This window comes from Zonotrichia leucophrys, chromosome 1A (assembly GCF_028769735.1).
Source record: "Zonotrichia leucophrys gambelii isolate GWCS_2022_RI chromosome 1A, RI_Zleu_2.0, whole genome shotgun sequence".
NCBI lineage: Eukaryota > Metazoa > Chordata > Aves > Passeriformes > Passerellidae > Zonotrichia > Zonotrichia leucophrys.
This window is the reverse complement of record NC_088170.1, coordinates 43,534,319-43,549,570: the sequence shown is the minus strand read 5'-3', so window position 1 is coordinate 43,549,570 and position 15,252 is coordinate 43,534,319. Positions and strand designations below refer to the sequence as shown.

Below are 15,252 nucleotides of genomic sequence, written 5' to 3'. Positions count from 1 at the left end.
GAAATAGTGAACATGTTTAAATAGTATAATATTTTAAAGCAGTATATTATATTGGGGGAGGCATTTAAGCTTTGGATTTAAACTTTCTTATAATGTAAACTGATCTGTATCTTGCTTATAGAAGATAAACTTAGCCAAAGGGATTTATGAGATGGTGCTATAAATGTACACAAGTCTGCTGATTCGTTGCAATATTTGACAGCTCTTAAGGGACGCCGTACAAGAACCTCATTCTTTATTAAAAAACATGTGTGGAGGGACATAAATATGGCAGTCACCCAAAGAAAATGGTCTTGCTTTTGACAGAGATTGATAAGCAGAGTTGTAATCATACTCATTAGCACATGCCTTTTTCTTTTAATAAATAAATATAATCTCTGCCAGAACATTGAACCTCTCAGGTATTCACATGGCTGAGTAGAGTAGCTTGTTTATTCATATACAAAATTACAGTTTCCTTATAATAGATCATTGTGGTAGATTCGTTATACCTGTCTGCAACTCCAGGCAAGAACTTGTCTGTTGAAATCTTTTGCTCAGAAAACCTATTGTGTTATGCTGCTAGCTAAATTAGTTTATCTTGGCTTATGATATTTTGGAGGGTGGAGGGGGAAAATTAGAACCATTTGGAACAAGATAATAGGTAATATACAACTTAAAAGTTGATTCTGGTTTACACTAAATATTTAATGACTTCATATTCAGTTCATGTTTTATGCAGCAGTCTTACTGATTCAGTAGTTGCTACATTTTCTTTAAGAGCTGTTTTCTGCTCTGCTGGCTGTAGCTCTTTTGTGCTTGGGACAACCAATTTGTTTGCAAACTGAGATTTACGTTCCATAATTTGACTGTCATTACTCAGTCAGAGTTAAATATATCTGATTGTATGCTTGCACTTTGGGTTCTGTAGGTCTATAAGTTTTTATTTTGAGTGGGTTTTAAGAACTCAAATCTTCTCATGCAGATACCACATAGCATTTTAAAAAATGCCCTCTATTGAAGACTGAGTATAATCAAGAGTAGTTCAGAAATGTTTACTGGTGCAGGTCAACTGAAAGTTAAAAAGTTTCAGTTTGGACAAGTTTGGTTTTATTGTTGTGATGAATCTTTCTTCTGTTTAACTTGGAACTCGGAGGCTGTGTGAACACTGCCTGCTTTCTTACTAGGAATTTTATGTCAAACTGAGTATCTGCTCTGCTCATATGGGCCCTGTGTGCATATGTCTAGAATTATTCTGGAAACCTCATTCAAAGCAAGACTGCTGTCATTCCACTTCTGAAATGTTTGTCACTTGAGAATGGGGGGAAAGGAGAGATTAATAGGCAGGGTTTCAACTGTAGAATTTTTTTGTCCCCCATTCTATAATGTAAAAATATGGGGAGGAGGTAGAAATTGCTCTTGTTTTCAACTGGGATGTTTTTATATGTTTTAGCTAATTGTGTGGCTAAATTGGAAGGTGAATGTTGCTTTTGCTGGCAAAATACCATTATAAATTATTGAAATATAATATTTATATTCTTAAAATTTGTTGTTGAATAAGGAATGGCCAGGTAGTAAATTGACTTGTAAGTATTTGACAAAATTACAGTAAACACACCAAATTTGGTAAAAAAACAAACTCCAGAAGTTCTCATCATGTCAATTCTCAACTACTGTCATGTTTATTTGACTTGCTTTTGATCCAAAGCTGTGTTACACTTAAAGGGTTTGTGGCTTTTTGTGTGTACAACTGTTTCCCACTGTAGTTTTTGTAAGGTTTTAAATTGTCATGTGAAATTGATGTCGTCATTATATTTTTTCAACAGGGGCTATTGTGTGAGACACCTGTTTACTAGAGGTGGTGACATGTTATGATACACCTCTAAGGAAAAATTCAGTAGTCTGTGCAAACTCAGTTCAATTTTGTGTTAACATTGATTACATGTTTAAAACTTAGTCCCACCTTGGGAAAATTATGATTTCCTTCTAATTAAATGTTGTTTACATAATGCTAATAAACTGTAAGGAGCTCATCTGTTTACAATGTATGATAGGATAAAGTGCCTAAAGATAAGATTATGTACCTTTCCACTGTAAGGTCTTGATTAACATATTTCCTAAAGAAAATCTTTGAAAAGCCATCTCACCTGGTCCAGTCTTACAGCTAGCACTATAGATGGTATCAAAACCAACAGCTTCATGCTGCATTGGGAAATAATGAGGCAAACTCCCATGGGTAGCACTTGATTATTCTGGAAAAGTTTCCTAACTACTTCACTGAAAAACAGCTAGCTTCTGAGATAGTGGGGAAGGGAAAGAGAAGGGAGTCTCCCTTCGAGTGCAGACAGCTTCTGTTAAGATGGCATCAAACTAAATAATCTCAGAGCCAGTGAATTGGACTGATGAATGTAGTCGTCGCTTTCTCATGTTGAGGTGTATTGTCACAGAGGACTTTGACATAATTTCCCTTAGGAAGGTAAATTCTTGATCATGTGTTAGATTCCAAGGACTTGTTATGTTTTGAATATACTAAACATTTTAGATTCAATTCCCATTGAGAGAGGGTGGGAATATTAGGATACAGGAGAGGAAAAAGGTTAATGTTCTTGATAATTTAGGCATCCTTTTGTTAAGCATTTTGTTTCAAAGAGAAAATTTTTGATGTGTCATTTCCTTGTGTTTAGGGTGTTATGATCTACATCTGAGGAAAAGTTCATTAATAAAGCAATTCCATGATCTCATCATGTTGGTATTATTTGTAAAAGATGATACTATTTTTGCATGGTAACAAATTATTGTCAGTGTTAGTCTTGACATTAGTTCATGATATATATTTGCATAACCTTATCGGTTCTTTCCTTTGTAAATGAAGTTGTGTAGAACTTGTCTATGAGCTGACAATAAATGCCTTTGTCTAAGTGAAACTGAATATTGATGTCATCACACATAGCAGGGTTGGGTCAGCCAGTTGAGGGAATGTCTTTTTCTTCTGAGGTCTGACTTTTAATAGTTGCATGTCTTAAATTAAGTCATAAGTTATCTAGCCTAGTATGCCTAATTATTTTTGAAAACCATGCCTAATTATTTTTGAAAATTATGCTTGAGAGCATGATTATGAAATTTGGAAGTAAAATGAACAAAATGTTTCAATGTATTGACTTCCAGAATAATAGAATGTTTTGGGTTGGAAGGTACCTTCGAAGGTCATCTAGCCAACCCCCTGCAGGAAGCAGGACATCTTCAAGTAGGTCAGGTTGCTCAGAGCCCCATCCAGCCTGACCCTGACTGTTTTTCCAGGGATGGGTTATTTCCTCTCTGGGCAACCTGTTCCAGTGCTTCAGCATGCTCATCATAAACATTTTGTGGTGGAGCCTTTCTTCTCCAGGCTGAGCACCACCAACTCTCACACCTTTCCTCACAGATGTGCTCCATCCCGCTTGATAATTTTTGTTGCTGTCCTTTGTACCTGGTCCAGCTGTCCATCCATGTCTTTCCAGGACTTTGGAACTGAGTGCAGTGTACCAAGTGGGATCTCATCAGTGTAGAGTAGATGGGCAAACTAATTCATGTTACTCAACTCAGTATGCATTCTACAGTTTTTATCTTGTTAGAGGCAGTTTTTGAACATTTTGTTCAAGGATTATCTAAGTAAGGTGAAAGATTACAGAGGAGACTGAAGTGTGAAGCAATTACCTTCTTTAAAATCTTTTTTCAGCTACTATTAATTAATACTTACTAAAACTTGTGTCTGTTAGACAGCATTCTGTTTTAAAACTTATCAATGAATTTACATTAATTACAGTGTTGCTAGATATCTATGTCTCTTATTTTTAGAATAAAAAAAGGAGTATTACTTCTTTGAGGCTTATTGAGTCTAACTTCAACTGCTCTAGAATTCTGTCAAGGAACCTGTTTTATTTATTGTAAGTAATGATAAGTCACAAATGCAATAAAGAGACTGATTTTCCTACAGTAAAAGTATGTTTGTTGTCTGAGAGAAAATATCAATGTCAGCTTAGGCACAGAATGGAAATAGGGGTCCAAGGAAGGTTGCAGAGTTTGGGATTGCAGCAGCACCAGTTTCAATCAGTAGAGCTGTCATAGAGCTCCAAAGTTAACTGATATTAAATCACTGAAATAACTGAAGGCATGCAAGAGTTGCAAAAGGATTTTTATTAAAGAATTTACCTAAGCAGCATAGCTTGCCTATATGTTAAAGATGTTCAAACAAGTGATATTTATAATATGTAGGAAATGGCCTACAAAAAGAGGCAAGAAATATTGATGTTTATTATAGAGACTGTAAATTGTAATGAAAGTGAAGGGAAAAAGCAAACTGGAAAATAAAAAAGATAAAGCCACATGGCTGAATAATTTATAAGAGGAAATGTCTCTCTTAACTTTCTGATTTTGAACAAACTCTATACCTGACAGGAAGAAATGAGATCACATGAAGAAAAATTCCATTATGTGCAATGGGTTTTTTCTTCATGTATGTATAATGTCATTTATATTGAGAAATCCAGAAGCAGGGGCAGTAGTGTGCTAACTTTACTGAAATTTGTTGTGCAGAAATCCATACCACTATTACAAACAACACGTTGAGGCATATAAACAAGTGAAATCTATTTGACCTAATTGCTTCAAATCTCGCTTTGTTTAAGAATAAAAACAAAGAAATCTGTGAAGCATTTTTCCCATTTAGAGAAAAATTTAATATTTTTCTGATTTATAGATCACATTAGAGGGATTTGAAAGTAGGAAAAAAGTAAATATAGTAAGGGTATTGTCTATCAGTATCACTGACATAAGGTGTTACTGCTTACAAACCTGTTCCACAACTTGCTCTTCCTTTTGCAGCTTTTTATTGATAGTGTTAGAAACTCAACCCCAAGAGTTGATCCAATCAGCATGTCCTTGAAGAACACAACTACTTGTTGTGTTCTTTTGCCAGTGAACTAATGGCATTCCTCAGCACACTGATGAAAAGCTTAAGTGCTCTTCCAGCAGCTATTTCATGGTTTCTGGGCTCTTCTATGAAAGGATTTTAAAGATAGCTTTTGGGGAAAAAGTAATAGCTTGCTGAACATAAAATTCACTTATGTCCCTAAAATAAAGTGCAAAAATATTTCTCTCTGGGGCTTAGTGTGTATGTAAGACAAATGCTTGTCTACATTAAATTGCTTGCACATACTAAGTGTGAAATAGATTCAAAGCCCTCAAAGAAAAGACACTTCTGAGGGATACCAGTGTGCTTTAGTACCTCAGGGAAATGTTTTAAAACTCTTTTCTGTGTGCTGGTTTCTGCCTGAGGCAGGACAACAGTAAAAGTGCAAGTACCCACTTAGAAATCTTTGTCCATTAGAACTTTGTCTAGAAGCTAAAACATTGACCAGTTTCTCTGATCTATTAGAGCATTAGGAAAAAAAAAGTATGGAAAGTACCATATTACACTTCCTAGCAATTTTCCAGTTTTTAAGCTTATATTGAGATAGAAGATTTCAGTTGTTTCCATTTTGAATTAAGTTTGCTTAGGAATTAGTTTAGTTGCTACTGCATAGAGTCATAAAATGGGAGAGGTTTATGAGCTAGGTCCCTGAGCTAGTTGTCTGAATTTCTTTATTCTTCTGGGGTGATAGGCTGCTCACAGGGCAGTTGTAAATGTTGTAGCTGTTTCCAAATTGTAATTTGGTCCATCACTTTGAGCAAATACTCCCTCTGGAATGCAAGATCTATGTTTTGTTTTCCATTTTAGGGAAATAGGGGGGGTTCTTATTAAGCCCTTGTTTGTAAAAAAAAAAAAAAAAAAAAAAAGAAAAACCAAGGTCATATGCATTTGAATGCAGTTATTTTGTCTAATTTGATCTTAATTTGTCTAAGTAGCACATTTTGTTTTTATTCTTGAATTGCCTAAAGCTGTTTGCTCATATTTCTTTGGTACTTAAATCTGTGTTTTTCTGGATTCTCTGCTTCTCTGTCCTTATCTGTGATTGACCATCATTTCTCCCTGTCAGATAATAGAAGGTTTTAGCTTAAATATACTTTTATTATGTAGGCTGGTGTTGCAGCAGGTCCAATAGTACATTATCAATGGCAGTAAAAAGGAGGAGGGCACTAAGAAGAAAGAGCAATCTAGTAGGATTTCCAGTGCCATTGAAGTACATAGCTTTACTATTCAACTAAAGGACAAAGAAGCCCTTCTCTCTAATGTTGCTATAATATTCAGATTGTCTTATTTTTTTATCCTCTGACCTGTCATGAGATCCTGAGGTGGTGGCAGGGAGAGAGGAGTTGCGTAGCTTTCATACTGACTGAGGTTGACAAAGATTTGCTGTTTGCTTATGATAACTTCAGAAGTATTGCATGCAGCATAAAAATCATGAAACATCTATATATTTTCATTTTTTTTGGTACATTTGGTATTTCTGGGTATCCTTTTCTGCTTGAAACAGTGTTTCACAATGCCCGTTTCCTTTTGCCTTCATGCAGAAAGCTGTTCATAAGATTACACTGGCAGGTCCTAATTATGTTAATTTCATTTGAAGCAAAATGCAGATATCACAAGTGCTCTAGTTACCTGCTTAGTCATGAAATGTTGAAAACCACTTGTCAATAAGGAATCTTATTGTCATTTCAAATATTCAAATGAAAGCCATTGAAACCAGGTGCAATTCCTTCTATCTATGATGATGTAATTCACTGTATTGTTTTAGCTTAGGATGAATCTGCATAAGGATCTTTGGGCAATAACAAGAGATTATAGCACATCTTCAAAGCAGAGCCTGAGTAAGTTGTTGGTTTGTTGCACAACCGTGTACTGTGTACTTTAGAAAGAAATGGAATTAGTTCTGGGAGAGGGGTGGCTGGAATCTTGCACCGCCTACGTTTACTTTGAAGATGCTATAAGTGGAGGTGTTCTTGCCTCTTCTTTTAGAGGCTGGGGGAGTTGTATATTTTATTAAATATTTTCTGCATCATCTGATTCATGTTGGTAGTTCTTGCAATGTCCTGAAAAGGCAGGCAAAAGGAATTTTAGTTTAACTTTTTCTCTCCCTCCCCCTTGCATCTGTGTTATGAGGCAGAAAAAGTATTTTCAGTTAAGGATTCAGTTCAGATCTTGACTGTTTTATCTCTTTGCACTGAAGTCTGGTGTTGCATAAGCTATTTATAGCTTCTTCAATTTATTTATAAGTTAAAGATATAAAGGTGTGAGAGTTATTTCTAGGCAAGGTTAGTAATTAAGCACAAGCCTGTAAATGGAGTGTTTAATCCCTTTGACAATAGCAGTAATTTTCTCGGATGGAAGGGATCACAAAATCATCTCTGACTTTTTAATCTAGGTTATAGGCAGCACTCACCTGTGAATTACTGGAAGACCCTCCTGTTTCTGTTCCACACAATATGCTGTTTTGTTGCCAGTGTTCAGCTCAGTGTCAAAAATGAGAGTTATGGTCACTATAGCTGGACCACAATGTAGATTAATGTTCTAATTGAAAAGTTGAATGTAATGGGATATAGAAGTCCCAGAGAATAGTGAGCATGAAGTATTGTAGGCTGTTGCCCAGTAACACAAATTCAGTGAGAATGTTCTAAGAGTGCTCTTACAGTAAAACCTTTTCCTTTATTGTATGTGATGTGCTTCACGTACCCAAGTACCTCTCTATTCCTGGGCATTTCACATTCAGGAAGTGATTTAATTTTACTTCTGAGTACTCTTAAGAGATAAACCTGACACACTGGTTTGTTAATCTTTGTTTCACAGAGCTTAAGCTATACCACTGTTCAGTTTCTGGTCTGTGGGCAACTGAAAATCTCCTCAGTGTTGTATTCCCTTGATTTTCTGCTGTGCAGAAAGTCATACCTTTGTCTGTTCTGTACTTGTGTTTTGTCCTTGAGAAAACTGGAACTGATGGTGAACTGAAGTAGCTGTCAGGCTGGAGCTCTTCCCCCAGCTGCCCTTGGGGAATGGTATATCACAATATGGCTGTTCTTGTAGCATTTCAGAAGCTCCTCCAGACTGCCAGCTTTAGTGAGAACTTCATGGTCAAGTTTCATCTGTGTTAACAAAGATGTTGCTTCCTGTTGCAACACTGCTGAGAGAACAAAACTGTGCTTTTAGGATTAAGTGTGAATCATGAACACAAAATACAAAGACTTGAGGGATGCTATATAAAAGGGATTAATTCTGTATTTGTTGTTAAGGGCAGTAGATCTATTTTAAAGTATATTTTGCATCTCTATTAAATATTGTCCCTGCTCAATAAACCCTTTGAGTATGTGTTGGAATCTGAAGCATGTGCTTAACTGCTTTGCTGAATTGGGGCCTTCGTTACCAAATTGCAGGTGTATGTTAGCTTAAGTATTTAAGGAAAAAAATAACTGTAAAACAATGCTTACTTTGTTCTGTTCAGTGTGTTATATTAATGGAAAACATCAGAAATGCTATGCTGCTGCTATGCTGTCCCAAACAGACTTAATATAGTTAGTGGCATGAATGTTCTGTATGAGATATGGTCTAGTTAAGAATTGACATGCAGTGGTGAAATAAATATTCAAAAATTGAAAGTGAGATTCTATTTTGGGGTGCATAATATTATTGTAGAATGTGGCTTTCAAATATTTTCCTGTTTAAAAGTGTGTTTCAATTAAGTTTTTGAAAATTCTTACATGGATATTAGAGCATTTATTATACATGTGCAATAGCTGGGGCACTGTAAACATTACCATAATAAACTGCTCTGTATACAAGGGTTTAATAACATGGTCATAAAAGTGTGTTTTACACATAAGTGGTGTACTGGTCTGCCAGAAAGCTTGTGCTTTAAAAATAGATATAATTATTTCAAGTGAGCGATTAAGAAGGAAATGCAAGAAGAGGTGGGCTGTGCCTAGGTCATTCCTGATAAATATTTGATCAATATGTTCTTTAATAAATAAATAAATAATGCCCCACTTAGCTAGAAAAGGTAGCTCAGTGCAGGGTTAATCTAGTGTTCCTCAAGCCTGAATTTACACTTCATGTCTGTGGCTGCATAAAATGTTCATACATATAATGAAGTTTGCTTTCCGTGCAAAAAGTAAACCTGCACTGTGTAAAGCACAGCAGTGTCACTGGGGTTTGTTTTGTGGCGCTGCCTCTGAGGCTTCCATAGCCCAAGACACCTTTGGCACATGGAAATCCTTTGTCATCTGTCACAAACATGGGCCTGTGCCTTGCTGTAGGAATTGTACATCTTTTCTTCTCCACCAACTCAAAACTAGCTGTAGCTATGTTGTGCTCAGTGAGACCACCAGATCTTTGAGACATTTCTCTGTTTACAAGCCTGGACTCTGATGTGAAATAGGAGATAAGATAGATTCTGAATTACTAGAAATGCTCTGAAATCTTGGAGATTTTGATGGAGAAGCTGAGAAGTACTTGCTGCTCTTACCAGTGCATCTTCTGACCAAGGCAAAAGTGACAATTCTAGATTCAGTTGGCTTGTATGTCTTTTAGCTCTGTGATTCTTTAGGACAAGTTTGAAATGATACTAGGGGTTTTTTTAGCCTTTACACATACATGTACATTAATGTAATTTACAAATAACTGACACATTTGTGCTGTGGTCTGGAGTAACAATCTTTAAATTTAGTTGAAAGTTTTGGTGTTTATTAAATTATGGTTTTGAACCAGTTGGGTGTGTGACTTTTTACATTAAAGTTCAAAATTAATATTGTGTGTTGTGAGAAACATATTTAGGGGATATATGTCCTCATATTTTCATTCGAGAGTTCACCTTGGATGGATTCATAGGTGAGAGAATAGATATTCTGCAGATTTCTTTTTATCTCTGCTGGATATATCTGAAATCTGTCAGCGATATTTTGTGTAGCAAGGTGTGTGAAATCAAATGGGGAATATAGGCCCTTGAAAATAAGAGAAAAACATAGATGAAAAATGCCAAATAATGTAAACAATATTTTCATAAGCACTTTTATCTATTGTAAATTAAGGCTTAGTTTCCAGGGTAAGTGTACCGAATCCGAACAAAATTGTGAGTCTCATTTCTTCAATGTCTTTTTCTGATGTTTTAGCTGTATTGTCAAGAAATAGAAAGGAATTAGCTTCTAGCAATGAAGCATCTCAATGAAAGAATTACCTTTTTCTTTTTTTACTTGTTTTTCATCCATTGCCTAGTACTCATAAAAACACTGAGGATTTTGGATGTGTTTGACAGTTAACCTATTTGTATTTAGCAGGCATGAACCATTGCCATTGTACTGTTCCATAAACTTTGTAAAGGCAAGCAAGTTACTTGTAATTTTCTGTTGTCTTCCCAGGGACGTCAGAGATGGCTTCAGAAGAAGAAGCTTCTATTCTTCTCATTATGGGAGAGATCGATCCCCTCACAAGAGGGACTCTCCTTTCTTCAGGGAATCGCCGGGGAGCCGAAGGGATTCTCCGCACAGCAGATCCGGCTCCAGTGTCAGCAGCAGGAGCTACTCTCCTGAAAGAAGCAAAGCCTATCCTTTCCACCAGCACAGCAGAAATATGTCATCTTTACATAAAAGAAATGTCTCTTCTCAGCAAGGTAATGCTGGATTAATGATGGGAAACTTGTTAGTGAGGTGAAACTGCAACTCACTGTATAAGCCTTTCTTCCTTACATGCTCTTTTTAAAATGGGAAAGGCTGACATTTTGTACTATGTGCTGTCTGCTCTGGTTGTTTCATTGTACTCTCTGTTCCCTTATGTATTTCATGTGGGAGATTGTAGGTGTTATTTTGGTATCAGGTCTAGACTGGCTGTAGGAGTTTCAGCTGCACAGCTTTTTCTAGTATTTTATATTATTTTTAGCATCAGCTCTTGTTATTTCTTCATGTGCTTCATTGGATTTCCTGACAAGAAACTTTGCTTCATCTACAGCAGGTGAAGACATTTCTTCCTGCAACCAGAATAAAACAGGGATTAAAAAAAAGAAGTGAAAGTACATACTTCTACTTACTTCATTCTCTCCAATTATTAAATTATTAGACTTTTGAAACTGACTATTTTTTAGCTATTGCATTTCAATGTCAAAACCTTTCAGATCTTGCTCTCCTTGAAGAAATGTGAAGCATCTCAGTTGAGTCTATTCTGACTTTTTGAAAGCTTGGCTCTTAATGTTTCCCAGAAGTCTGATGAATCATCTGTTTTGAAAATATTTGAGGTTTCATATTTAAATTATTGGGGGGGGGGCTTTTTTTAGTATACTACAATCTTAGCCACTCTGTACAGCTTATGTAAATTAATCCAATTTGTTTTCCCATTCTGCAAAGGCCTTTGAGTGAACTGTGCAAACCTACTGTTCATTTTGGCAGCTTTTTACAAATTAATTAGATTTCTTTTTCACTCACTGAGAAGACACATTGTGTTTCCAGAGTGACACTGAACCATTATGTAGCGCTTCTTGTCAAAAAAATCTTTGTAGTTTTGTTAGCATTGTTTAAATATTGAGGAATAATTTCACTCCTCACAGAGTAGAGATGGTCTTTCTATTTGGCCATTACAGTGCTTTCAACATTTTGTAGCAATACTTAGTGAACATAAATTCCTCTAAGTGTAGGGGAGGAAGAAAAAGAATAAGATAGTTAACTACTTTTCTAGAAGTCTTGTAGGTGTGCAGCTTATAATTAGTAGTGACAGGAAAACAGTGTTGTGAGGAAACCATTCAAAATTTTGGAATGTTTCTTTTTTTTTTTTTAATTTTGAGCTTTGATCATATATGTATATACTGTATGGTTAGAATTGCTCAGACAATAGTGGAGGTAGTGATATAGAAGCAGATACATTCACAAACCAGAAAAGGTGTCGATCAAGAGAGGAGCTTACATCCAGGTCTGTAGTTTTCGACATTTTTCTCCTGTTTGCATGGTTAAATACCTTTCCCAATCACCTTTTCATAAGTTTTAAGAGACCAGCTGAGTTTTACACTGGACTATTTCTTTTTTCCTTTCCCTGGAAAGGAGAACTACTACAATGGCCCTCTAGATGACTGAATTAAAATATCTATTTGCACGGTATAAATTGTTTAAATAATACTTTTAGAATAATTTTTGAATGTGATTTGCCTTAGGTAAGCTCATGTATTGAATATTTAAAAGGGACATCAAGTGTGACATCTCATATATGTCACTAGTACATTTAAATAGATTTACAACATGTAAAAGTATATTCTATTTCATGTGGAATTTGCAATATGGTATCTTTCTAAAATATTATACTGCTATTTAAAATCATGTCATCTGAAGAAGGAATATCCCATGTTCCACAGCCCTTCATACATTAGGATAAATACAGGATTTAAACAAAGAAAACCGTGGGGACATGAAGAAGCTTAGTAAAGGGAGGGAAAAGGCTAATGGATAGGGCAGACATTCATCTGTGATGGGAGAGCATGGAGAGGATGGGATTTTGTTTTACAGATAGATAGGGCTTTGGGGCTCAAAATAGCCACACACATTCTGAAAAAATGGCCTATTATTGTCTTCTAATTAAATGGTGTTTTTTCACTTTACTTGACTTTGAATAATTTTCTGCCTTTTGTATCAGTTAATTTCATCTGTTCAGGTGCAAACATAAAATCCATTCAACTGATATAATCTTTAAAGAATCAAGTCTGACAAAGGAGGCACGTGGGAGACAGAATCAGAGTAGTCTGTGAGTTTAGCAGGAGGTGGCTCACCTATAGGCCTGAGAAGCAGGTATCACAGGAGCAAAACTTGTGTAACTTAGTGGTGACTAAGGAGATATTCTGTGCTTTGTTGCTTTGACTCATTAAATTAAAGCCATATTTAAAACCATAATGAACAATCACATTTATAGTTCTACAAAAATATCTTCTATCCCAATTTTCATAACTCTTCAATAGCTTTTTAAATTAATCTCTTTATTAATTGCATTTATAAAAATTTAATGGAAGCCAAAGTAAGCTTATATTACCTTGGCTTATTTGTGATCAGTCAGCTGTTTCCAAGTCAGTGTGAATAGTCTGGTTAATTTAGGCCTACTGACAGCATGTTTGCTTTTTTATGCTTTTGCAGATCTCTTAGATGTAATCTGTGGACCACAGCTTGAAAACTGGTAGTTTACACTGCTACCATTTCTGTTGCTGTGGGCTGCCTGTAAATGGTCTGTGGTGAAACTCTGCACAGATTGTGATTAGCACTGTGAATTTGATTTAATATTTTGCCAATTTTAACTTCTATAAGAAAGACAGTGATCTCACAAGGAGCATCTACTCTGTGGTTGATACAATACAGAACTGTTTCCTGTTTCCCATGGCAGGTCTTTTCAGCATACTGTGGCCTGTTAAACTAGTTCATGCACTACCCAGCTACCTTGAGTGATTAACTGGTGTCTAATATTTCAACTGTTTCTATTATTGCAGGCATATTAGAAAGTGAAATCACATCATCTTGTGGAATCATACTGATACACCCTTTCAGTTAATGATGGAAAAAAGGACAGTGGGTTTTCTTTAATGTGTGAAATGACACAGCTCTATCTTTTCTCTCCTTGGGAAGAGAAAAAGTGTTACTAGTATTTACCAGATGATGGAGTATGTAGATTCTATAGAATCATTAAGGTTGGAAAAGATGGAGTCCAACCTTCGACCTAACACCACCCTATCAACTAGACCATGGCACTAAATGCCATGTTCTGTTGTTTCTTGAACACCTCCAGGGATAGTGTCTCCACCACCTGCCTGAACAGCTGTTCCAAGCTTAGCCACTCTTGCAGTGGAAAGATTCTCCCTGGTGTCCAGCCTGAGCCTTCCCTGGCACAGCTTGAGCCCATGTCCTCTTGTCAGTAGTTGCCTGGGAGAGGAGTTCAATTCCCATCTTGCTACAGCCCCCTCTCAGGTAGTTTTTGAGGGTGATAAAGTTCATGTCTGATGTGAGAAAATTTCACTGCAATTTTTCTAAGCCAGTAACCATATTTGGAATATATATATATATATATATTTAATTTCTCAGTCATTAATTTCTTTCTTGTAGGTAAAGAGAGAACAGTTCAGTCACTGAAAACATCAAGAGATGCATCACCTTCAGGGTCCACAGCAGTACCTTCATCAAAGGTGAATTTTCTTTTTGAGTACTTCACACTGGTTTTAGATTGTTCATTGTTGGATTTTTTCCTCAGTTGGAAGGAGATACTGCATACACCTGTTTAAGTGCATATTCCTTATGATGTTATTTCCTATTCCTTACCATAGGAATAGGACTTGTTCTTAGAATTCTGGGTTGTTGTGAGTATGATAGTGTTACCACTCATTTGACACAGGCACACCTGCCATATATTCAGTGGGAAAAAACCCCAGGCTTTGGTTGTGCTGTGTCATTCTAAGTGCTTATCTCTTACACATCTCTTTTAGAGCTGCTGTGCCAGCTGATTGCCATTGTCCTTGAGGGGAGAGGCAACTGATGTATTTTCAGTGATGTAAATAGGGAAAATAAGATAAAAGCGATTATGCACAAGTTACACTGATTTGGATCATAAGATATACTTTATAATTAGTTCACTTATTTTGTTTTTAGACTCAGCATACTGCAGCTTAGTATCAAATCCTTACTTAATACACACCTTTGAGAGCAAGGAGGCATTGCAAAATCTCTTGCTCTTGAGTTAATATGCAGTGTGAGCTTGAGCTCTGTAAGTGTTCTGCTTTCTTCTTCAGTCAGGTCTGACCTATGCCGTATTGGTTTTTTGCCATCAGTTTGCAAGTATGTGCTGGCAGTGGATATCCACTTGATACAGGCTATGCAAAATGAAACTTTGTTTGATGGAAGTAATTTCCCAGGCAGCATAATTGGGTATGCATCAGCTGCAGAAATGGAAATACTTCCATGGCTGTTCATTGACCTTTCTCTTCAGCCCCCAAATCTGCTTATAATGTAACTGCCCTGTGTCAGTGGAGCTTTTTGGAATCAGCCTTTTGGCTGGAATTGCACTGAACAGTTAAGTTACCCAAGTGCTTCACTGACTCAGAAGTAGTGACAGAAGTAGTCTTGGCAAAACATGAACATCTACAATTTATTAAGGCTTGGGAAATTAGTTATATGCTATATATTAGTGATTAAAGGAGATAATTCTCAGTGCTCTAAGTTATAATTTAGCTCTGAAATTCTTACAAAGGTATATGTTCCCATAGCAATACCTCTTTTCACTGTACTATCTATTTGCAAATCTGAAAAGGTTGTTTTAATCTATAATTATTTTTTGCCTATTCATGCATGTGAATCAATACCTGT

General features: G+C 36.1%; 1 protein-coding gene across 3 annotated transcripts in view; it reads left to right on the top strand.

Moving 5' to 3' along the window:
• Positions 1-15,252, top strand: part of PPHLN1 (periphilin 1) — a 61,457-nt gene that overhangs the window by 15,358 nt on the left and 30,847 nt on the right. For all 3 annotated transcript variants that reach the window (XM_064702580.1, XM_064702582.1, XM_064702581.1), the window contains exons 6-7: positions 10,300-10,550; positions 13,999-14,078. In XM_064702580.1, the coding sequence (XP_064558650.1) occupies positions 10,300-10,550; positions 13,999-14,078 (331 nt within the window). The remainder of the gene's footprint in view (positions 1-10,299; positions 10,551-13,998; positions 14,079-15,252) is intronic.